The sequence below is a fragment of the Mizuhopecten yessoensis genome, unplaced genomic scaffold, assembly GCF_002113885.1.
Source record: "Mizuhopecten yessoensis strain PY_sf001 unplaced genomic scaffold, ASM211388v2 scaffold11059, whole genome shotgun sequence".
NCBI lineage: Eukaryota > Metazoa > Mollusca > Bivalvia > Pectinida > Pectinidae > Mizuhopecten > Mizuhopecten yessoensis.
The window spans coordinates 1293858-1320908 of NW_018408858.1; the positions used below are offsets into that span (position 1 = coordinate 1293858).

General features: G+C 39.7%; 1 protein-coding gene across 1 annotated transcript in view; it reads left to right on the plus strand.

The window, feature by feature from the left end:
- The first annotated feature begins 1969 nt into the window (after nucleotides 1–1969).
- LOC110465172 overlaps nucleotides 1970–27051 on the plus strand; it is a 38674-nt gene continuing 13592 nt past the window's right edge. The window contains exons 1-2 of the mRNA XM_021520824.1: nucleotides 1970–2268; nucleotides 24229–24385. Coding sequence (XP_021376499.1) covers nucleotides 2178–2268; nucleotides 24229–24385 — 248 coding nt within the window. The 5' untranslated portion in view covers nucleotides 1970–2177. The remainder of the gene's footprint in view (nucleotides 2269–24228; nucleotides 24386–27051) is intronic.

Sequence of the window (27051 nt, forward strand, 5' to 3'; positions counted from 1 at the left end):
GGGGGAGAGAGAGAGAGAGTCGTGTGATACTGCATAATCATCTTTTCATGACAGACGAAATAAAGGTCGTGAAGTTTGAATTGTTGTAGAGGTGCTGTTTGTTTCTGTTCTCTGGAATTCTATATCCTCAGTGATCTCGTATATGGGTGGGCGCGTCTACATCAAGCGCAGATAAAGATTGGTATCTGGGAGGCGTGGGTTTAAACGATGATCCCCTGTTCTGTTTTACAACAGATACCAGACATAAAATGGCTATGAATGTATTATCTACATTTCTACAATTTCCGTATTTTCTTGTCTCAAGTTTCCGCCATTGACGGTACCTTGTTATTACGTAACCTCGATTCTGTAGACGAGACTCTCGCGAGATCTTATCGGTAACCATTGATCTGAGTGATGTGAGCAGCCAATAAGGCCTCGAAGTCAGCCTCGTTACCCGGTCCATCAGGTCAAAGGTCAGACATGAATACCCGAAAATGGCCATGTTGCAGTAAAACGTACATTGTTCAGCACTTAAAAGAACAGTAATCCACTATTTTGTGACAACGATACTAGTCCAAGTTTCGCCTCCATGTGAAGGTCAGTCTTTGAAGAACCAATATTCGATCTGAGGGGCGGGACGAGCCACAACTGTGAGAACAGGACATGGTTTTCCTTACAAACTCGCAATGTCGTACATAACTAGCTATTAATTAGTGAGTGTTTTATCTGGCAGTAGTTACACCACTCATCCTTCGATTATACCCTACACTTAGAGATTAAATGGCGCGGAAAAATAGCGAGCTGGTTAGAGGAGAATACAGGGGCCATGAAAGTGGGAAGGTACAGAGATGTGGGTGATTGTAAGGTACAAAGGTGGACGGACGGTAATGGCGGAGATCGCACTCGTAAAGTTCAGGTAACTTACATCATGATTTTATTAAACATCTCAAAAGTACGACACTTAATAAGAATAGTGAGTAGGTGGTCTGTAATTTTGTACGATGTACATTGTTTTATACAGCATGCAGTGCTGGATAAAAATATTGAAACGGAGGAAATGACTATCGGGCTTCTAGCCCAAGCTTGATGGGTGTATCACTACACCAGGACTGACTATATCTCCCTGAACAGTTTACAGTACATTTGATCCATGTTTCCCCCACACAAGTATAAATCGCTCTCTCATAATCTATGTGCACGAGATTCGTGCAATGGTTTACACAAAATCTCCCACACGACATACTCACCCCTGAAATTTCATATTGAACTATTCCAACCTTTGAATTGGAAGAGCTCAAATGTGTCTTCAGGGGTTAATGAGTTAAGCTACGAGTACATTTGTTTCAAATTTCCGCCAATAAAACGTTCCTTTACAAGCTATATCGGAACCGCTCGCGCGCGTGCTCCCTCATCAAATGTCACGGGGCTCTGTCAAACGGTTCGTATAACCTATAAAGGCTATTCTTCATACAACCCCCAGAACGTTTGTATAGCATGATTTAATACAAAATGTGACAAAATCTTTCTATTAATGTGTTTCCGATTCGCAGTGGGGCCGCCTATGATATATCTGTCAGGCCGTTTTTCGTTTCCTTCTGACATTCGGATAGGGCTCACCGATTCCCAAACACACTTCATCATATTTCATTGAGAAATTAAAACTTGACACGTTTCCCTCGATACTAGCCGTCGTGGTGGAGGTACACTCGCTATTGTTTCCTATTCCCGTGTTATGAATCGCTGCGATCATCAAACAACGTACGATACCACTTCACGGAATCTTAACCGCCGCCGTAATATTAAAGTGGCACGGTTGTGGCAGCGGAGGCCACACATACTCGGATCACAAGCGGCACCCATTGCCCAACATCATACCAAGGCATAAACAAGCTATGATGAATGATTCGGGTCACTTACTATATATCAACACACCGCCTGACAGCGGGAGTAATAACGGGCGCTCTGATTGGCTGGCCGCCTGATTGCTGGCTGTAATGGGCGGTGATATAGTCTGGCGTTAGACAAGCACCACTAGCACTAGAAGGGCTGTACGTACAGCACGGTGACAGAACGTCATGGTGCTGGCTCTGCCCTAGTAAGTTTTGTGTGTAGTGTATGTAACACAGGACATGAATTCGAACGATGACACTTAAGTGATTTTGGAGTTATATATATTGTTCGGAGTCGTGAGTGCTATGGCTATTGAAGGCGGTACATTCCGGACGTCGGGACGGTTACGGTCCGGATTTTACCCTGTACTTATCGTCGTAGTGCTTTCACTTCAGCGTGAGTATGACTACTTTCGTTTTCTCCTATGACAGTTGTCGCGGGCCATGGTAAAGTCGGTCGGGCGGTACTGTTAAAAACACGTCCAACAGTTTATAAGTTTTTCTCATTGTATACAGTCAACCGACTGTCTGGTTCGTGGTTTTACTCTACAATATTTCGGGAAATCCTACACTATGTTAATTGATTTCTAAGGAACATAACCAGTAGGAAACCTTATAGTTCTGTGAAATTTAGCTATGACATTACCAGTTCATCTAAGATACCTGTAACTTGACAGTTACGACTTTCACTTGTATAATAAGTTGCATGTCTATTACAGCCAAAGATTTTCCAAGAGCCATTATTGGTCCAAAAAAATTGTCGTTTTTAATTTGGATAAAGTTTCCGAAAGTCCAATTAAAATAATCTATTAAAAAACTTGCCTTCAGAGCTCTTATTTTGAGTCTTCAGTACTTATAAAAATCGGAAAAAGAGTGTGGTGTTATTTTTCGCGAATTATTAAGATCTTTCAATTTACCTATTCAATGCCTAAAAGTTCTAAGTTCCACGGAAACTAGTGATCTCATTGATATTAATTTTTAAAATCCCTAACGACAGAATCAAAATCCTTAACAACTAACAGCTGTATGAAATTGTAACTGTTACTACGATCACTTTACGTTACCTGTGTACAACGACGATCACCGGTATTTACCTGTTTGTTACGAATATCATCTGTAAACAAAGTTACCTGTCTATAACGACTCATCTGTTCACAAAGTTACCTGTCTATTACGACTCATCTGTTCACAAAGTTACCTGTCTATTACGACTCACATGTACACGGTTGCATGTCCTCTACAACTTTCACATGTACACGAGGTTACCTCTCTGTTAAGACTGTCATGTGACAGTCCTGTACACGATGTTACCTGTGTAGTACGTCTACCCCTAAGAAAAATCCCTGTGTATAACGACTTTCACCTGTACGAAAACTTGGGAACTATAACAGCTGTTGACTTTTGGGGCAAATTTGATTTTGTTTCGTACAGACTTTATGCTGTACTTTCTCAGCATCTTTTGGACGCCAATAACTTGACTAAACTTACTTATACATTATCCAAGTGAATCTGTTACCTGTCGCGAGGTTTATCTGTCAGGTCGTGTAGTGTTAGGGTGACAAGCTCGCCCAAAATATTGACTTTTAAAACGTAATTAGACTTTCATCAGATATACAGTTGGTATCGGCAGTGCGATCTAGGTGGGCTCGGGCTGCACCTTCTCAGCTCACTGGCCTTATCAGATGGCATTTATCAGATTGAGCCGTAATGCCATCAAACACACCATTATAAGTCTGTGTTTTTTGGTGTGTCAACGCTGGTCCCTGCTGGGTACAAGGTATGTAGTTGGCATTATATACGTAATACATTTATATGTAATACATTTAAGAAACGAACTGGTTCTCCTGACACCCCACGCATGACGTGCGACGTAACATGTGTCAAGTACACGTGGTCAAACTGTGCGCTGCCCTCTAATTGAATGGTCAGTAATGACAAAACCATACATAACTTTTATTAAGTGATGTCAGCCGGTTCCACACTTTCTTGTGTGACTACAGACCGTGGTTTGCCTGATTGAATAGCTAGGGATATTTTCATCAGTGGCAAGAACAAGACAACGCTGACAAAGATACCGAGAACTCAATTTAGACCGGTAATCTTGCCGAGTTATTTACTCGGACAGAAAAGGCCGATGGTCAGTGGACTTAGCACACAGCGTGTCCACGATACACCTGTCCAGTTCACACGATCCTAGCCCACGGCTGGACTCTTGCGACCACTTAGGGATATTCTTCGTCCTGAAAATATATTCATTTATTTTGCTTAAAAAAGATGAATGGGAAATCTGATGGTTCGCAAAATCGAAAAAGTTTTGGCAAGATAAGACAAAATCTATGTAGGGGTATTTGAGATCCTTCATTTCACATGAAAGTCAAGAGGAACATCATCCCTGTATCTATCTGGGCTCTTGACTTAATGCGACGCGATCTCCTTGGATTATCTGGCCAATCAGAATCTTCTGCAATCTTCGCATAATTGTGTAACTGCTGGGAATGTGTAGCTGTAGTGTAGTCTTATATAGCTGACGAGCGTCTGGCCTCGGTCTGTTTCCCGGCAATAGACTCCCTAATCAGAATAGGGGTCTGGCAGGCCAACTAATAAAGTACGGGTCGCTTATGTAATAGTGCCTGTGTAATGTTTGCCGAACACAGGGGCCGCGTACGTTGTATAAAATACAGGGACAGCTTAACGTCTTGTTTAAGATATGACGTGTTTATTTCGTTATTTTATACAAGAGAACAGATGTACAGATGCCGCATGGCACTACACGTTTATGTCTAACGAAACGTAAGAAACGTTTGTGTGGTCTGTACCACAATGAACGTTTATGTCATAAACAGAACACACAGTAAACGCTTACGTCATACAAATTACACAGTAAACGCTGACGTTACTCGCTGCTCATTACCACCAATTCCACGTTTTCCTTATTTCACAAATAGAAGGCATTAAGCTTAAAAAGCCAAGGACATATGAATAAATACGGTACATCTGATTTATCAATAAAGGCGCCGCGTCAAATAGTCATATTGCAAATTGTATGCAAGTCTTATAAATATAACCTATATCGTTGGAGACAATGTCCTTTCTTGTCACACGATCCCCCACGAGAGGGTGCACACTGGTATCATGACGTCATCATTGTCATAACAAGGCTACACGTAACTAGCTCGATCACAATCTTGGATGGCACGGTAATCGTCCGTCACGTGACCAAATATAGCATTACGGAACCTTTTATAACGGAAACCAAACTACACGAAGCGATTGGAATCGGCAACGTTGAAATAATAAAACTTATCCCCGATCTCCATGCAGGGCAAACAGACCGGCTAACCTCGATCGGCTAACACCCACGGTTTAGTGTTGTATGCAATTTGTTTCTTGTAAATGAGCTCATCTTTCTTCCATTTACATAGCCGTGCTCCTTTGTTAGCCGCTGTTTGTTCCGTTTACGACATAAAGATTCGCAGATATTAGCTCACTTAATACATCGACCACTTACTCGTCTTTGTTGGAAGTTCGTTTTCTTGTTGAAATCAACACACAATTCTCATAATTTGCATAGAGGGATAAAATCACGATTCTCTCCAAACCGTTTGGTCTATCTATATTTGTGCAATTTTGTGTTCGGCACATAAAGATGGTTGGTATGATAAAGCGTTGCGGTATGAAGACAGAGCAGTGATCCCACAGAGCACGTACTGTCCTGCTACTCTATGACCATCGTCACTATACGTGTTTGATGGTTATCTGACAAATTCCATTAATAAATGACAGAGTCGGTAAGTTATGTTACCCATCACGTGTGCAACTGTGATATTTGCTGGTTGGAGATTTGACGGATAGGCATCTGACAAATGAAAGATGTTGTCTCGTCAACCACATACATTTTCATATGTAATTAAATTAGTTTTTGGCTAATTTTAACGCTTACCATACAGACTGGTAAAGAAAACGCATGCGCGATGTAACTTTAAAAGGTGTAATTGTAATGAAGGTTTATACCTTGCGACGGTAAATAGGCTAACATTAATGTCCCGTACCGGCATTTCCAACAACATGGTAATTATACTTAGATACAACATACAAGTAGAGCATACCTTACTGCAGACATACAGTAGACATGCACGACTGTGCATATTTATTCAAGACGATACACCGAGGCATTCAAGTAATTGAAGTTGTGTAGGATTATTTTGTAACCCTACAAGTCAGTCAACATGAATAAGAAGTTTAAATCTATAGTTATAAATCCGTGAATTTTCATTGCAGTCCATTTAAAACTTTACGTTTGGCAGAAAATATGTGACACAAGAATTTAACCACTTCCGGTGTGAGCTCATAACCTCAATAAAACTGCCAGGTTTCGTAGTGGTGAATTCCTGCGCAGAATGAATATTACTTAGTATTTCGGTTTTACTTCATTGCCGCCTGTTGAGACACTTATTGCGGATGCATGCCCAATTACAAAATAATGGTGACAAATGCACGGTCTACCTACACACATGTCCTATCGGGTGTGAACGGGCAATCGTGCTATATAGAACTATTTTTCTTCTCTGCGTAATGATCTATTGCAGAAACAGATTGGAAAATTGAATATATCCAATATTTATCAATGTATGTGTCTACGTCGTGTGACTGATATACATCGGTATGACGGTGCACTGCAGCTCTGTCTCTTAGAAGCCTGTCCAATTATAGAATTTCTAAATACGATTTACTGAGGAGTGCATCTTTGTAAATGGTATCGTGTACAAAATAGCAGATATTATAGTGCAACAGCATTGTTATAAACGTGCAGCGTGTCGTGTCTGAAGCGTATTACTATATACATTGTAGACTTGTTATTCCTTATACTATACGTGTCTTCTATTAGTCGAGACTGGGGACAGTGGTTCGGGACAGAGGCTAGGGACAGAAGGTTTTGATTAATATCTCGTGTCCTTTATGTATATGTATATGAAAAATGGAAAGTCCATTTCGTCCAAGCGATACAGTATGTGATAGACCACAGTCCATTATAATGATACATTCTGTGTTGGCGCAGTGCCACACTGAAATGACTGATGACCAAGCGAGACAATGGCCAGACATTATCTAAAGCCAACATTATATAAGTATGACCGGGGGTCTACCATCAGTCGGCACGTCCAATCATACCGGCCGCCGGTCTCTCGCACCAAACCAGTGTTTACTGATCGCTGTCTCTCACAAAATTTAAACTGCTTATTTAAACTGAATTGAAATGTTTCATTTGTTGATTCATAAATAAAACAGTTTAAATTAAACGTGGAATAATTTCGTTATGTAAAACTGCCATCGAGTCTGATAAATTCATTTGAGTCACAGTTGCAAGGACTAAAGATTAACTCGATTTTTTTTTTTTTATTATTTATGACCGAACATTACTGTCATACTGTACCTAAACCAATTTCATGGGCATGCTTACACACGGTGCCGAGAATGTCAGGCGCGGACGTTATGTTGTGTAGTAAACATTGTTTGGCCCCATCTTTGTTAACTAGACCTGATGTTTATTGGAACCGTATGTCATGTTAAGGTATTTTAACTGAAATAACAGAGAATAAAACTGCTTCTCATAGAAATAGCTAAGCTACCGATAGCGTAATAGCAGGACGGTCGTCGTCAGACGAACGCGCCCAAAGTAGCGCGTTTGAATACCTACAAGGTGTCGATTATTAATTTCTATCCATTTTAACTTCCAGTAGTAATATCGTGAGGTCATTAATTTGCTATTTTTTCAACTTTCTTGCCTTATAGAACTGTGTGTTCATATGTCGTTAAGGCCTTTACGTAAGGATACAGCAGGGATCTGAGAGCGACATAAAATGGCGGACTATGTTCCGGGCGGACGAAGCACTAGACTTCTGACTGTTTGGATTGAACAGTTTTCAAAATTTTTCAATCAGAAGTGGTCTGATACTTCTTTAATTGTGTTTGTGTATAGGTCAAAAACTTGGTTGTTTCTGTGACCGGAAGCTTGTGTAGTTATATACACATGATTTGGAACGTAGATCGCGGCTTGAGAAGATATTTCAAAACTACTGAGCAGAACAAGTGACAGTAGGGGACGCATCCTGTGACAGATATTGTCCCGGCCCGGCTTTGTAATGGTCGGCTACCAGTGTATGGTGTGGCGGTATTACTCCGCCGAAACTATGAAATCCAAGTCGGACGTAATCGGATTACGGTAAACGACTCTTCCCAGACGATTGTGGGATGAAATGTGGTATCATGGGCTCGAAATAATGAACTGATTTAACCTTAAATCGTTGTTGTAGACATCTGTTTTATGTGGGACCACTACATAAAGGTCCGTGCTCTACATTTAGTGGCGATACTTGAGATGTATATTTCACACAGTGAATCACCTGGGTCTTTTATAAAAGTTCATGTCTTGACAATTATGTAAGATGTCATTGATTGGTCGGGGAGGGAGGGAGGGAGGGTTGATGTTTGCGTCGGTGAGGATACTTGTGATTATGGATTTTGTGTAGATGTCGTAGTGGGCAACTGATTGGTCTGCTTGATACTTTGATTGGTGTGAGAAATACTTCGGCTGGCAAACATTGGGTTGGTAAATACCTTGGTTAATAGATACTGGATTTGGGTTGGTGAATATTAGGTTGATAGTTTGGTTGGTGAATATTTGGTTGGTAAATATATGTGGTTGATAGTTTGGTTGGTGAATATTTGGTTGATAGTTCGGTTGGTGAATATTTGGTTGATAGTTTGGTTGGTGAATTTTTGGTTGATAGTTTGGTTGGTAAATATTTGGTTGATAGTTTGGTTGGTGAATATTCGGTTGATATTTTGGTCGGGGAATATTCGGTTGATATTTTGGTTGGTAAATATTTGGTTGATAGTTTGGTTGGTGAATATTTGGTTGATAGTTTGGTTGGTGAATGTTTGGTTGAATTGGTGGATATTTGGTTGGGAAATTTGGTAATTGGTGGTTACCTGTATTGAAGCATTTTCTGGTTGGTGAATGATTGATATAATTGGTTTGAGCATGATAAGGTTAATAGACATAACACATTTGGATTTGGCCAAGGTTTTTTCAGTGGACATTTGCTTCAGCTGATAGAGACATGATGACTTGTTGGTTCTTTACCACAACAGAAAAAGCCGGCTTGGTAAATTAAATGAGAAATCTAGTTGTATTCCAACAGAAATAGTCGTATTTAACTTAACATAATCCGTTTAATAAGAGGCGTGTAATCCCCATTGACTTGGTCTATTGACTAAAGTGTTATATGAGTGCCGACACCGATACCGTCTGTACCGCCGGGGTTGGAACATCTCGTCAAGGGGGGCACGTAACTCGATATTTATCTCCAATCTATAGGTAACAGTTCACTGAAATGATCCAGTGTACTTTCTTTAGGATTTATTTTATGAGTAATTTATGAGTCCTTCACGCGAGGAACAGTGTTACAGGTTGTTTTTATCATGCCTTTTATTTCCTCTAACGATTTGAAACCGGTTAATGAAATATTTCTATTTTGTAAAGTTTACACCGAATCTGCATCCTAGAACATTATCCCAGACCTGAAGGAATTCGTAAAACGTTTATGGGAGAGATTAACTTATTTTGTGGTTTCAGAATTACGTTGTTTCTATATCCAGTGGTCCTACAAGAGACTACAGTACCTACCGTATTTACTTTAGAAAGGTCCTGACAATATAGACAGTTTTTGGCATGATTGACTTGTCCCTGAGCACGACATATCCTTGCCACAGACAGTTACTAACAGGTATAACACTGAAACCTTAACGGGCTCATGGCCATTGAGGAGTCCTGTGCTGTTAAAGACAATTATTACCGACGTTTCAACTACTAGTGTAGAATGTTGCTTACCATAGAATTGTCCTTACGGAATTTTAACAATAACAATGGCGTAAAGAACTTCAATAGAAAGGTTCCTTGTAGAATGTCCCTTGACACAGAAAGTTCCTTAATATAAAATTTCCGTTGACACAGAAAGTTCCTTATAGAATTTCCCGTGACCCAGAAAGTTCCTTATAGAATTTCCCTTATCTCAGAAAGTTCCTTATAGAATTTCCCATGACACAGATAGTTCATTACAGAATTTCCCTTGCCATAGAACATTCCTTATAGAAATTTGCTTTCCATAGAAAGTTCCATATAGAATTTCCATTACAATAGAAAGTTCCGTACAGAATTTTGCTTTCCATAGAAAGTTAGTTATATTATTTTGCTTCCCATAGCAAATTCCTTAAAGAATTTCAATTACAATACAAGTTTATAATTATCTACCACGTACTGAAGGATCAGTACAAGGATCATTACAATACAAGGTTATAATTATCTACCACGTACTGAATGATCAGTACAAGGATCATTACAATACAAGTTTATAATTATCTACCACGTACTGAATGATCAGTACAAGGACCATTACAATACAAGTTTATAATTATCCACCATGTTCTAAGGTCCAGTAAAATAGAAGTTTTGAAGGTCATGGTTCCGTTCTTTATGCTCGTATCTTCTCTTTAATTGTTTTGCTAGAGTGGAACCCTTGGATTTCGAGAATGACCAGTGGTAGTTGAGGGTCAGTTCCAGGATTTGTTCATTCCTAATATACCATAGAAAAAGCAACTCGATGTGCCCCAGTAGATAGTTTGTATCTAATGAGAAACGGTTGCCCCGGAATCTATACATTCCACTCTAGACCTGACGCTACAAGCAGTTAACACCACACAACACGTGACTTTGCCTTATCGCTTAAAATATGTATCGGCGACTTGCATTGGATCTGATCAAATATGCCTGATTTGCCAGTAATCCGATTTCTACAGGTAAACACATTAAGATCAGTAAGATAGAGCCGACAGATAACTGACCAGTCTTGTTAGAGAGAAAAAACTTGATGACCACGGGCCAAGATTTGACCTTAGTCCGTTCCGCGTAAGTTGATCTACATAAACTGCGATACGGTAAATGTGACACGGTATGTCTGTAGTATTACCGTACAGGGGTCAGTCTAACATATTCATATACAGCGGTCAGTCTTTTGACTTAACACGTCCTCGAATGACCTACGCTGTCGATACGACGTTAAAGTCTATACAACCAAATTTCTGACTTTAGTTACACCACTGATATAAGATTGAATAAAAATAGCGTATGTTAGCGTAGTTTAAATACAAGTTAATTCATTTTCGTTCATTAAATATGAAATAACATGCCTTCAATGTTCCAGAACATTTACGTGCTTTTTGTGTAACTACACCATTAGTGTCCGGCTGAACGTGATACCACAGCAATATTGTCGGGGTGAAACGGGTCGTCAGAAATACATTTATCCCAGATTGTTATCTATGAAATTCGCCTATCTGGAATACACATCTCTGAAACACATATATCTTTTAAATATATATCCTGGATTATGACAGTTATGGCGGTCATTGATTAACTGTTGGTCAGTTCGGGGTCACTCAACAAAAGGAATGGTCCATTAATACCCCCGTACCTTGTACGGATATCAAACTACTAAGAATACATTTTTGATAGGTTTATGTATTTCATGTTGATAAGTTAAAGAGAATTGTTTTCAGCGAGAATTACGTTTTAAATGTACGAGTTAAAGTCATCAAGCTGTATAACCTGTTTGATTTTATAAAGAATTATATATCAGTGTTTATGTATAATATGTGCACTGTGGTCTGTTAGGGTTACATGTTATTTTATTCATCAAAGTGTAATTTCTTGTTACAGTTATCTCCCCTTTTGATTACTATTATCGTTTTATAATTGATAATACTAATTATATTATAATTAATTTTATAATATATGGACTAAAGACTTTGCCTAGTGTTATCAGTGCAACCATGCTAGAATATATTAAATGCAATTTATTTCCATCATTCAATTATACATTGTAACATATTTCTGAAAGTGGAACTCTTTGGAATTGGAGGTTCGTGTCACAGTCGGGTAGTATATCCTTAACTTACATTACATTTTTAAGCGAGCACGAGGAGCAGCACACTTTACGTGATGTTTACTTAAAATGAGGTAACAGACAAAAACATCTCCATGCACAGTCATGTTAGGGAGGAGTACCAGTGATAGAGAGGTGGGGGAGGGTCGGTAGTAGACGCGGAAAGGGGGCATGTGATGGGAAGGAAGAGTAGACACAGGAAGTGAGCACATGTGCACCAATTATACACGATCACGGTATTGATTAGAGGAACGCGGAAGACTCCAACCAAAATTATACCTACAACCCAAGCGACCATTTTACGAATTAAATAATAATTAAATAATTGTATTCGTTAGGGTTTTCTCTGGGAGAAATTAAACGTGAAGCAGTGAGGGGGTGAATGAGGAGGAGAAAGGAAGGCCCATTTCCGCCTGTACGCCGTCTCGACTCATCACGTCTTAAACAGGCTTTACTTGTAGACGAAAAGTTGTCTGTATATTTCTACATAAAAGTGGTAATTAAAATCGACAGTTTCAAATTTAAATTCTCAGTGAATCATCATTATAAGTTTCAAAAAATTAGTTGTGAAGTGCTTGGTAATTTTTATAGGTTCTCACGTCAGTAAAATATGTGTATAATGTTAAGTTTTAGCGACTGTTTAAAAGACGTTTTCCCTATCAATCAATACCCAAAGACGGGAAAAAATCATCTGGAGCATCCGGTTATTGCAAGATGCTAGATTATAACACAGACTCATCGACAGAGTAACTTATTTCAGTTATTTAAATACTAAACAAAGTATATATGCATGGGTGTTACTGGTTGGTACGTTTCATGAGACGCTATTGTCTATGTTGACGTCACCGTATGTCTAGTCAAACGGTATTGTCTATGATGACGTCACTGTATGTCTGGTGAGACGTTATTGTCTGTGATGACGTCACCGTTTTAAACGGTATTGTCTATGATGACGTAACCATTAGTCTAGAGAGTCGGTATTGTCTATGAAGAAGTCACTGTATGTGTAGTGAGACGCTATTGTCTATGATGACGTCACTGTATGCCTAGTGAGACGCTATTGTCAATGATGACGTCACCGTATGTCTAGTGAGACGCTATTGTCTATGATGACGTCACTGTATGTCTAGTGAAAGTCTATTGTCTATGATGACGTCACTGTATGTCTGATGAGACGTTATTGTCTGTGATGACGTCACCATTTTAAACGGTATTGTCTATGATGACGTAACCTTATGTCTTGTGAGACGGTATTGTGTATAATGACGTCAATATAGGTTAAGTCAAACGGTATTGTCAATGATGACGTCACCGTATACCTAGTGAAATTGTATTGTTTATGATGACGTCATCATACGTCTAGAGAGTCGGTATTGTTTATGATAAAGTCACTATATGTTTAGTCAAACGGTATTGTCTATGATGACGCTACTGTATGTCTAGTGAGACGTTATTGTCTGTGATAACGTCACCGTTTTAGACTGTATTGTCTATGATGACGTACAAATTGTAACCTCATTTAATCAAACGGTGTTGTCAATGATGACTTCTAATTTTAACCATATTTCATAATGCTTTAGGTTTCATCACTCCCATAACTGATATAGGTTTCATAATTCCTTTTGCTGTTATATATGTCATCACTCCCATAACTGATATAGGTTTCATAATTCCTTTTGCTGTTATATATGTCATCACTCCCATAACTGATATAGGTTTCATAATTCACTTAGCTGCTATATATGTCATCACTCCAGCGCCAGCTATAGTTTTATCACTCCCATAACTGCTATAGTTTCATATGGCACTCCCACAGGTATGATCATCCCCACACCTGTTACTTTATTTGTATAGGTTTTATCACAAGAATGACTGCTGTAGGATCCTTCACTTCCATGACTGCTGTAGGTTTCATCATCATCCACTAACTGCCATAGGTTTTATCATTCCACTAACTGCAATATGTTTCACAGTCCCATGTTCATGTACTTGGCTTCATCACTTTCATGACAACTATAGTTTTCATTTCGTCACCCCAATAACTGCTATAGGTTTCATCACTACCAACATGACTAGTGCATGGTGTATCCTTAACACTCCACGGCGTGACGTCACAACGTATTTATTTACTTAATGCTGTTTCAGTATGGCAGAAACGAAACGTCCTTTCCATGATATTTACCGATTCTCCAGAAAATGTCCAGTATATTACATTAAATCTACTGAATCTGAAATGTTAAGTTTAAAAATTAATTCACATGGAATATAAATCAAACCCAGTCATCATTCGATGAATGTACTGGCACTAATGTGTAGTGTTCTAGGTAGGAACTGTCACTCACACAGATCAGCAAGTCCCGACAGCTGTCAACACCATCCAGACACTAATCATCCCACAGCACCGGTCACGGGCTGTCAGGGACATTTACATACATCCTAGGGTCTAGAACGGAAGTAAAGCATACTATGTCAGTGACGTAGATTTTATATTTTATTTATTTATTAGAATAAGTCCAGCAAACGACGACTTAAAGCAAGTACATGATACGCTGCTGTGTTGCTGCGGATTGCTATAATTGCTTGATATGATTAACAGATTCAAAACAGGAAATGACTATAAATCCGATTTAATATTCTTTCCACAAAACTGTAGTCTCGATGTTATATGTAGTATCATAATGGTACGTCTGTGGCTCGTGTGGGGCCAGAACTGTTTACGAGGCCGTCATGGAGCCCTGCGATACACAATTTCCTTAAATTACTCCATACAAAAAATATCTCGTGGAAATACGCAACGTTGGTGTTGTAACACGCCCCCTGGTGAAGAACAATGGGACTGTGGTTAAACCATCTGTCTATAATTCTCACTCATAAATAAAAATTAAATAGGACTTTGACTTTAAAGTTGAAGTTAATAGATGCTTTGAATGACAACACGTTTGGACATTTTCTCTTTCAACTTTGATCATAAAATAATCATATGATTATGGGAATAACAACAGTGAAGTTTATGATAGGTGTTGTATATATAATAGATACAGGAAAGCAAGTACCTGCTTCGCCACACACAGTGAACACGCTCTGTTGACAGCCGACTCACGAGTGCAGGTATTAAAATCAACATTTAAAAAAGCTTCTGAAATATGTCTCAATTTAGCCGGGGCTGTTTACGAGCGGTTAGAAGCGACATGCCTGTAAACCTTGCCCAGGGTGACATGTTGACAGCTAAAGTCGGGAGGGACATGCACCATGTTTAACAGAAGCAGTCATTGATAAACAAAGTCGAAACAAAACCTAGGGTCGTGTTAATTGAAATATGTATGAGATTTGTTAATGATAGGGTTTGTGAGCGGTGATTTGTGTAAAGTTGGTTTATCACGCATGCCAATCAGCATTACACCACATATAGACACAGGTACATGGCCGACGACATCTCGGCGCGTACGACAGATTGTACGAACTGTCAAACGATGCCAATACAACGACAAGCTTACAATGTCAAACTGGAAAGACAGGACTGACAAGGACAAAGGTTTTATTCTCGCAAACTTGTCGTAGTGTAGAGAATTTTACAAGCTTAATCCATAATTACTCGTCTGACCAGCTTATAATGGGTTCCCGATAAGAACTATTAAAACAGAAGTTCCGAAGCAGCGGTCTTCGTCACTGCTATATTGAAACTCAGAAAAAATGGACTCAAACTAAGGGAAGATAAGCTAATAAAAAACAGCTGGAAAATTCTTCACAAAATCTTTGGGGCTGGTAGCCAGTCTAACGAAACATATTTGAATGGCTGGTATGGCATGTATATGCAGAATAATACGTTCATGATGAGTTAGATAAACTTATGCTGACATCCGATAGCTGAAACCTACTCGAACTCGCACAATTGTCTCGCGCCAACTGTGACATCTCGACTTGATGAATTGGACAACAAATTGCATATCCTATCAAGACACTAAATGTAAGCCCTGTACAGCTGGTCAATATTTTATCAATGTATAATCCACGAATAGGAAAGGTAAGTGGTCAGATGGGATTATGGACATCTGTCACCGGACAATCAGGCCACGTCCATCGTGATCAATATTTCATAACGGGTCATGCTGCATCACCAAGTTTGGAGTGGTTGCCTTGGTGATGACAGCATTTCAGGTAAAGTCGATTGACCTACCTGGAAGATAATTAACCTAGATAAGTACAGACACCGCCTATATAGTTCGTCGAGCGTTTGAAATACTCACCCATTATATTTTTGCCAAGTCATTAAATTTCTTTAATGAGTTTTGAAGTAATCATATCTGTCTGACGATCTGTCCGGCAGTATACCAATTACTTTTTGTTGACCTGCCTGCTTTGAACTTAATTCGTCTCGTTTGTGGTTTGTTTGTGTTTTACCCTTGCCAAGTACTACCTATATATATCAGTTTCGTACAATCGCGTCAAGTAACAGATAAGTAGTACAGATAGGGTGGACTGTCAGTAAGCCGTCTAATGTCAATTGGATGTCGTTATTACAGGTGTTGGCGGCTCTTTCATGTCATCGAAGGCCACTTTTACCCCATGCAATGGTGTTCTTGTAGACAAAGGTGAATACCTTGCAACCCACCTCTTATACTTTATGTCGCGTTCACATCTTACGGTCACGCACGTAGTTGACCGTAGTGGGGGATGGCCGTAGTAGACAGTATAGGCGACCTTAGTTCAACGTAGTTTGAAATTCAGAAACCCATGATTTGGCCGTGGTTAGCCCAAAAATGCCCAACATGTTCAAAATATCTCTATGGCTAGTTTGGATGCCAAGACCCTACTATGACCGAAGTTTGAACGTGTTGACCCTAGTTGACCGTAATTGACCATAATTAACCCTACTTGACCGTTGTATTTACCGTAGTTGACCGTATAGTAGCATGGCACTACGGTTAACACTAGGGTAAAGTGGGGTCATATAGAGTCAAACTACTAAGGTTTGGACTACGTTTGAAGTACGTTTACAGTAATGTTACGTGTAAATACGGTTAACTAGGGTCAACTAGGGTGAAGTAGGGTTAGTACTGTTAAGTTTATAACTACATTGAACTGCGTCTAACTACGTTTAACTAAGGTCACCTACGGTCTGCTACAGTTAACTACGGTCATCACCCACTACGGTCATGCTCATCTACGTGCGTGATCGCGGCTTTAGTAACATCTAGAGTACGGTGATGGCCATTTCACGCCACTGAAATATCATATATTGGACATTGTAGTATCACAGTCATGCCTTTAGGTATTTTTAAATATTATGGCAACGAGCTATTCAAAGATGTCTTGGAAGAAAAGGGTGCTGATGCACGACGTTTACCGATTAGACGCACGAAAATAAATCTACGTTATTCAAATGTTACAGGGATTGAATTATAAACAATTCAGCAAGAATTTCAATACCGCAGTGGACGATATAAGGTACATACTTATGCCTTCTGCGAGCCTGCTTTTCTCCGTTCAGACGACATTTTAATGAAGAAACCCATTTCCTGCAAGAGTTGTGGGTCGTTAGTTGACAATAATAAAAGTGAATTTTGTAGGCCGGTTTTAATACGGGTATGTGCCCTAGCTATATATCCTACACCGGCTGAAGGGGTTGTACGGTTGTTCCTAAACTGGCTTGATACCCCTCATTACCCGTCAACATCAGAGAGTCCCAGGAACAGGAATAAAGCCAGCGAGCAGGTAATTATACGGGACCGTCACCCCCGAGCGTGTCCTTCATGTAATTGCCTCACACACGCAAGGCGTGCACACTCAAATAAACAAAATGCTCACCTAGGGAGCAACTATTTACACCCACATGTTTACTTCAACTTCACCGTAAATACTCGCGCTACGTATCGGCGGTATGTGTGGAGGGTGCCGGGTTTTAGTATGTACGAGGTCATGGGTCGCCTAGAATCGGGAGGGTAAAACAGCGTTCGGAAGACTGGGACTTACACTGACAGACGGTGTTTATCTTCTGCTTCAGTTCTTTATAATAGTTCCATTCACTCTGTGTCATATCTTTATGTCCTTTCAACGCAAACGACTGTGTCGTTGTTTGTTTTTCTACTTGCTAGCACGTGATCACCATGCCATGTACGTACATTACCTAAGAATTGAGTCACGTGCGATAACCTAGTCAGTCGTACCGTGTGATAGACGTTAGCAGTTGTGAATCTGTCACGTCGTAAAATAGCTTCGTAGCCTTGTAACATGAGCAATGGTGTATAAATGTCTACTAATCTATCAGAGTGCTTGTACCTCGTCCTGTACTGTTTTGATGACGTAATCCGAGAGAATGACGAGGTTTCCGATAAGATCGAAATGATAATTGAAATGAGGATATTGTTTCATGGTTTGGCATTGTGTGCACCTGTCATCCGACACCTATGTGTCTGCTGATTCTGTGGAGAGCCACGAGGTGGCGCCCTGGTCGCGTGCACTCCATGGTGTCAGCGTAGCCCGCAGCCAAACAAAAGATTACATTTATTTTGTAGAAGTTGACGAGATTTACTAGTACTCCTTATAGGACTGATACACTGCGGAGCTATTACACTATACTGCCGTGTTATTTCACCGTCTACCGATCCCGGTAATGGCGCTTATGTAACAGCATTCCTGTGGAAGTTAAAACGGGTAAACTATAGGGCTGACATAGCTTGCTTTCATCTACAGTACTAAAATGTCACAATAGGTGCGAGTCTGACAGGTTAACAGTCTCTCATTCCAGCTATCGGTATTTACTGGGCCGAAGGTGAGATAATTAGATTGGCGATACACATATCTGTTTACCAAACAACCTTCTGTTCGGAAACGGGCTGTACGCGTAACGTTGTAGGACCATGGACCTGGTCGGTCACACAGACGGCTAGCGGCATTGGAACACATCCCGAACCAAACACGATGTTTAAACACTTTCATTAGTTATCAACGCTTCTTTTTCTTTTCCAGTCACTGTTACTTCACAATAATACATTTTCACTTATTCGAATGTTAATTACGTCTTTATTTTGAAAAATACAAATGAAAAAAACACCAACTAGGCAAATAAAAAACATCCAACCCTTACCCGAAACATTAATCTGTTAAAACCCTAACTTGTGTTGTGACAGTGTTAGTTAAAAAGCCTAAGCCAAAACGTTTCAGTGACTGATATAGATATATTTTTCTAAGTGACAACTCACAGATCTCTAATTAAAATATTCATTTTAATTAACATTCATCTACGCCAATCCGATTTATACTATTCTCGTCAACCAATCAGCAGTCAACAGCGGTGTTCAGTACTTCTTTAAACCATTCTGATCACCTCAGCCGAAAGCAAAAGTGGCTAATCACCACTTTCTTGAAAATGTAGGATGGCGTATTCCTACTTTAAAGATATAGGTCTTACATGTAAACTTACTTCTGCTCAACATTTAGTCTCTCATAATCAAACGTGGTGTTATGCTGTTGCTTTGCTGCAAGTGCGGAGTGGTGTATTTATATTTCCTATTGTAGATAAACTGGGCTACTTGGGATATCGTAGAAGGACGGTAAATATGATACAGTGTAGGTAGGTTGATATTAATGAAGATAGAAAAAAGGACAATAACACCGTGATTTTTCAAAGAAATAAGAGGGTGGTGTTAGTAAGGAATAGGCGATGGCCCCTCTCAAAGTGCACCCCCCCCCCCCCCCCCCCTTCTCCTTCTTCTCCTCCTCCCTTCCATCACTACGGGCAAAAGTACAAAACTATAATAGTTCATGCTATCCTCACAAGCACACGTCTGAGGACATGTTGATGTGTTTCGTCGCAGTCTAGTCGGTCCTCACGCTGAACGGCTCTCCTGGGGTAACGGATTGGGATAATGGCGCATTATAGTCTGTGTCATATCACACCTGTAAGACAGGCCGACGACTGGCGCTCGGTACTTTCTTAGAAAGATTCCTGTTCGGCAATTATCGGCAAACTCAATTTTCCACTGTACAACATGCTTCGAAGAAATTAGACTAAAACATGTTAGGAAGTAAATCAGTCTCATCTTATCGCATAGCTGGCGGGGTTAAATGTGAGATGGTGCCTTTTGACGCTCCGTAAATCAGCCAACTTGTGACTACGGGCCTTTTAGTGTCGTTCCGTAACGGGAAGGTGGCTAAACGTTAAGTCCACTTTTCACTGAGATGGTGCATTGAAAAAGACTCCCGACACGACCAGACTCCCCGTATTGGAGATCGTGGCTCCCCAGGGAGTTTTTTTTATGCCGACAGAAGCGGTTTTTTTTGCCCAAGTCTCGCGTGACGCACGGACATTACAGGAACGGCGGGAAGTGGGAGGCGCGCTAGTAGTAGACATCGCCGGACGGGGTCGAGTTATGGATGGAACGTGTCTATCAGCGACTCGCGCCCCTCCTCCGTGTCCACACGTTGTAAATCAGGGTCGCGCAGGATCATTTAATGTCAGTCTGTCGCCATGAAAACTGTTTTAGAAAAAAAACCCGTTGGTAAATAAACTGGCAAGCCAACTTACATGTACATTGACCAGCCAACTTTGATTGCTTGTATGTGCTGTACAGAAATACCATAAGACCCTTCTATGTAGAGGGGACCGTGAGTGCTGTGTATGTTGATAGGAATGTCAAGCAAGCCCCTGTGTTAAGAAGCACTATTTGGTTTGACGTATCGTCTCTAGGTCGCTGGTCTGTATCAAGCGTGCCCACTTTACGAGGGGAATTTGTACAATACAAGATTAGTACAATCACGGTGCCACCTTTATTTACGATCCACACAAGAGTAAAGCGCTGTATGGATCGGCGGCTATCGTTCGAATAAATAACAGTTTATCGAGATAAATATCTCAACGTATACGCGTAGTCTTGAGGAAAACTGATGTATATATTCTTTTGGAAAACAAATCGATTTTCCTATGTTATATTTGAAGAATAATGCAATTTTCAGGAATCACATAACACTCCATTATCTGTGAACCTATTTGTTATCTTCCATACAATATGTTGTGATTGTAGGTCTCGGTAGAAGATTAGATCACATGACTTGTATATGAGGGTGACAGTGGGAAATGTAACATGCTAGATCCAGGTTCAAACTCTCAGATGGATGATGTTCACGTATCTCTGCGTACCTTTAGCAGCTCGCCTACAGACGATTGTATTCTCCTGAGATATGTGCTTGAAGTGTTCTACACAACTTTGATATTCTGTTAGGTATCGTAAATGCTACGGACTAAAACTTTATGAGAGTACACATACACCTACATGTACATCTTCACATTTCCACTTAAAATCCTGGCATGCAACCTGTCGGCTAGTGCTGATAAAAGTTTGTTTACATCCATTTTGATACTGCCAATATTTCTCATCTCGTTGCACTGTTGTATGTTAACTTACTTATTTCTGATACATATATTTTTTTATTTTTTTTTGTAACTTAGAATTTTATTCAGATTTTTCAAACACATACGCATGGCAAATAATGAGATACAAGTCTGTAAATTATGACAGGAAAAGATGGGTAATTGTACAGAACACTCATCTTACAGATTTCATACTACTCTACTCACTACATGTCATACATATAAACCTATTACACAGCCTTTGCCTGACTGACATTCATCATTAAACCATACACCCATTTTGCCTGTACCCTCTAATACATATATTGTCCCGTATACGCTGAAAAGCGGAATCTGGCAAGACTAGTACAAGAACCCCCTCCAAAAAAATCGCAAACAAATTGAATAAAGTACTTACATTTACCATGAATATCCCCTAAATGAACTTTTAAACCATTTTTTTTTATAAACCAACAGCACGAAGATCTGTGAGTATTTTCTTGCCAGAAATTGTTCGGGTCTTTCCGTCAATATGACGGAAATTCCCGGATGATTTCTGATTGACGTTTTATTTTGCCTGGCAGAACTCGAAATCATAGAAAAACAAGACACTGATATGCAATTTTGTTGTTGTTTTAAACGCAAATACAAATATTTTTAACATTTGTGATGCGACAGCATATTTTTGAGATTAAACTTGCACGGGGCAATATCACGAAGGTCGTGTATATTCAACTACATTAGATTGAGTTAAGCCCGTGTTGCTTCATGTATGTGCGCTTTGGGTTTCATTTCAGATGGTACCCGAGATAACGTCGCGACATTGTATAATATATAATATAGGCTACTTGCCAATCGGGAACCGTCGGCACTTTCCGTAAACGAGAAAATACTCGTTTACGGAAAGTGACGACGGTTCCCGATTGGGCTACTTGCTTGATGAAAGTCACGTCTGACCAATCAAAACGTTGCAAATACCGTTAGACACGTAAAAGGCAGATGTAATCCAAAAGATTCAATGGTGTACAAACCATTACCTATATGTACATGTGTTTTTTATTGCTTATCGGTAAATACCTAGATCTAATTTGAGGAGAAATTAGTTTGGTGTTTTCTGTTCTGTTTATGACCAGGTCGATATTTAATCGAGCGGTTTATAGTCATTCACGAACAGCAAACGTGTGCCTGTAAAAGGGTGAGGTAACCGGGCTTTACGACCGGCTGACAGTCCTACTCGGCAGGTGGCGCTTGTATCAGCCGGATCTCATTCTCCTCATCTGAATAGAAGTCCCAACAAAATCAATCGGTTGGGAATAAATTCTACAGTTTATTACTTTACAAATATTTTCAAAGTCGGATATAGACGTTTTCTCCGTTTGATTTAACTCTAGTTTTGGTTTTATTACCTTGTAAGTGTGTGTGTTGATATCGATCGCGGGATGGCCGTGCATTGATGGCCCAAGTCATTAGCAGTGGCTGTCCTGCGACAGTCGCACCCCGGTCGACCGGGAGGTAGGCGTTACGAGTTGATTGGTCGAATAGGCTGTTTTTCTTGTGTGTATGTCTGTAGATATTGAATCTTTACGTAACAGACCATTGCAATTATTGAACCGATTGCCGACAAAGCAATGATTAAACAAATCGGATCACTAATGCTTTTCGGATCTGCAGCTTTTTCCCAGAAATGCTGTCGCTGAACTTTTGTACTTATTGGCCGAATTTGATAATTTTGGCGGATTTGGTTTTAATGCACAGTAACACTGACATAAGAGGGAAATGACCCTAACATTGTTATGTTGTCAGGGGATACGACCTGGTAATCGCAAAAATAATCCAGCCTTTTGCCTGGGTGAGAAAATCCTAACGTATATGTGTGTGTTGGGTCTGTAGGGAGATTAAACTGTCTGTCACGCTCACAGCTCGCCACCAGCTCGGGCAATATGACGACCTGTCATCTTCTGGAATTGAGATCGGCTTCTTAAAATATTTGAAATTCTCTTTAATCTACTTATCGCTGGGTTTTTTCCTAATGTATCTCACATACCGCGGCTCTGCCTGCTGTTGGTCTTTCCTTTAAAACATTTTTTTCAGTGACGTTTCATTTGTTGCCTCGTTTCTCTTCGCTCGAAGCAATTTATATTTGTAGATATGCAGGTTCCCGTGGGGATGTGGGAATGGCTGATGTATCGAACATTTATATATTTCTGTTATAATTGTACTGGCTCTGTATGATAACGGTCCGTGAGAGGCAGATGTCGGCTGTTACTCCGACCACAAACAGTTCAAACACCCGAGTGACGTTGACTTGTATATCACTGTCACTCCGTATACCTACTGTAAAATACACACAGTTACACATCTACATATTTATCTGATCATATAAACAGTAACATATTACTGATATGTCGGGTCATAGCTATATAAACTCGGGGAATCCAGAGCAAGGGTATTCAATAACAACTCTTCACTTTTTGCCCTATGAAGACACGTAATTCAAAAGGGTCGATACATTGTATGTGAAACAATCCTAATGTTTATCAATTGAATTGTAGGGACAATTTGCCATCTTCCTATCTACAATAATATCGCCCATAAAGGGTTAAATTGAAAATGAAATAAAAATAAACCTCATTGGATGAATACATCGATTAACATAAATGCATTTTGTAAGGTATCAAAACAATACACTCTACTTGTATGCACATCCTTGCTGATAATGTTGATTGCATGTATCCTGACCATTGACTGCGTACATGTAACTGGCGCCCAGATCATCCTCCTGATTCTGCCATATATATATATAAAACGAAAATTATGTATTGGAAATGACATTTGTCCTATAGGAAAACCTATAGATACCTTTTCACCAATAATTTCAATTTTCAAAATATAATCCCTGAAAATTATGTACATTTACGTCAATGTGTGCGTTACAAGACATTTAAATATAAACAGAAACTATAGCGCCAATGTAATGCTTCTTATTGACCACATCTTTCCTCTCTTGTAGTGGCGTCACAAGTTGACGGGACGGGTTGTCCACAGTACGTGAAAACCGCCGCATCCAACTGTTTTGGTGATTATCGAACTCAGCTTCATAGCCTTCAGGAGAGTGACCACGCCCTCTTTTCTGGGGTCAACGTCGAGTTACTTCGCTCGTTCTGCACGTAAGTAATCAACATTATCTTATTATATAATAGTTGTTTGTTTCAGAATAAATGGCTTTCTTATCAATTACTTTTTTATGATGTGCACTTATAGGCTAGCAAAACTTTGGACGGAACAGCGCATGAAAAATCTTGGTCATACGAGCGGTTGACTTAATCTAGAGTCAATATGTTTAAAGTGTGTGCAAAGAGTCGCATGTACAATATATTGATGGAGTCATAACCGAACCGAATAGTCTTAAAAACGATTAATTTTAACACTTGGTCGTCAGATCGACACGTATAAATAAAGTTACCCTATTATTGAATCAAATGTTATATTTTTTTTTGTTATAATTATAAACGTTATTTTTTTCTTTTAAGATAGGACATACCACGCCTTTTAAAATAAAATAGAAAACACCAATGCACTGTATTTTGAATACGACTTATCTAAACGTTGTTTGTTTACCTAATGGGTTTTTAGTCAATGAAAGAAGCATTCCACGATGGAGTTGGACAACATGGGGATATTGGCACAACCTCTTAACGATATAATCATGTAATAAGTTTAAAATAATTTAAAAAGAATTAAAATAGTATTGTTTAAGTGCAGAAAATATATCACTTTCCTTTACATTGCCATTCCAATAAAACTCTGCCACTCGCGTCGTGGAGTGCATGCTGTGAATTCGATTGAAACTGGATCCCCGGGCTGTTATGTATACATACGACGTAGCAAATTACCTGAATACTCTATCGTGAATAAAGAATTCCTGTATAAAATAATATTTCCCGTTTTAATGAATAGAAGGCTGATGCGCTGACTTATATCATAATTTGTATCTTAGAACACCTGCACGCTTGGTGGTTCGGGCACTGTACGCTCCAATGAGGGGCCTGTCGAACGCACCCGGCGATTGTACAGTTACTTTGTTACTTTATCTGATCATCGGCGGCGTCTTTCACCTTTGCCAATAACTTACGAGATGTTTTTAACAACGTCATTAAACGTGGAAGATTAGCACCTGTAGCGTCCCTTCTGACTGCAAGTTATCGGCCATTACGAAGAAAATACTGCCGACAGATGGCGCGGACTCATTACCGAAACTCTTAGGTCATATTTTAATTGTAAGACAGATTAATTAATCACACATTTGCCTGTGTAACACGGCGTATCCTATCTGTCGTACTGGTGACCTTATAAGGCCACCCCTGTCACTCTTTACCGTACTTCTTACCGAACTAGGTGATGAGTGGCCCAGGGAGAGGTTGTCATCCCAATAGACAGTGCCCGGACGTTACCGCCAATACACAACTCCGCTAACGTACGATGTGAAGCCAGCCCTCAGAAATGGGGGTCATATGATCCAATATTATTTACATGATTAAGTTAAAGCTTTTTCTTTGAATTTTTATTACATGAATTTGCGTTGTTGTAATTGGCTAGATTGAATTCATCCTTAAAAGCTGGCACTAACTTTTACGACGAAAAAAGCCATTTCCATGATAAACAGAATATCATTGTGTACATCTAGCATTATGGTTAATTACATTCTCATATAAAAACGTATCAGTGGCAGTAAGGCTAAACGTTTCTTTAATAAATATTGATCCGAGGTCAACATGGTTAAGGTCTGACTTCTGCACATTATATAATGACTATACTTTTACTTTAATGAAAAGGCTTATGACTTGTATGGCATAGTGTAGCCACTGCTTGATCACACGCGGAGACTAACGCGATGCTTCCCTCTGTATGTGGCGACTAATGTGGATCTTTACTCTGTATACGACGACTAATGTGGCACTGTACTCTGTATCTGGCGTCTTATGTGGTACTATTGTCTATGGCGACTAATGTTGTAATGTACTCTGTATTTGGCGTCTAATGTGGTAATATCGTCTATGGCGACTAATGTTGTAATATACTCTTTATGTGTCGACTAATGTGGTACTATATTCTGTTTGAGGCGACAAATGTGGTACTATACTCTGTATACGACGACTAATGTGGCACTGTACTCTGTATCTGGCGTCTTATGTGGTACTATCGTCTATGGCGACTAATGTTGTAATGTACTCTGTATTTGGCGTCTTATGTGGTACTATCGTCTATGGCGACTAATGTGGCACTGTACTCTGTATCTGGCGTCTTATGTGGTAATATCGTCTATGGCGACTAATGTTGTAATATACTCTTTATGTGTCGACTAATGTGGTACTATATTCTGTTTGAGGCGACAAATGTGGTACTATACTCTGTATGTGTCGACTAATGTGGTACTATACTCTGTTTCTGGCGACCTATATGATACTTTACTCAGTATGCGGCGACTAATGTGGTACTATACTCTGTATGCGGCGACTAATGTGGTACTCTACTCTGTATTCTGCGACTAATGTAAAACAATACATCTGTACGATAACTATTGCACTTGATTTGCTGAAGTTATTTGCATGATGACGTCAACAGCGTTTAATTCTTGTTCAGTGACAATTACACATGATTCGCTGAAATTTTTTCCAGATACAGTAACTTTGACACTTTTAAGACGTACCTACATGACATCATCAGCGTGCCAACAGCCTGATACACCAACTCACGCATATCTGAGGCCTATGTGTCATTTAATCAACACCTTTGTTTGGAATAATTTTGCAATTAATTTCATCTCACAACATGG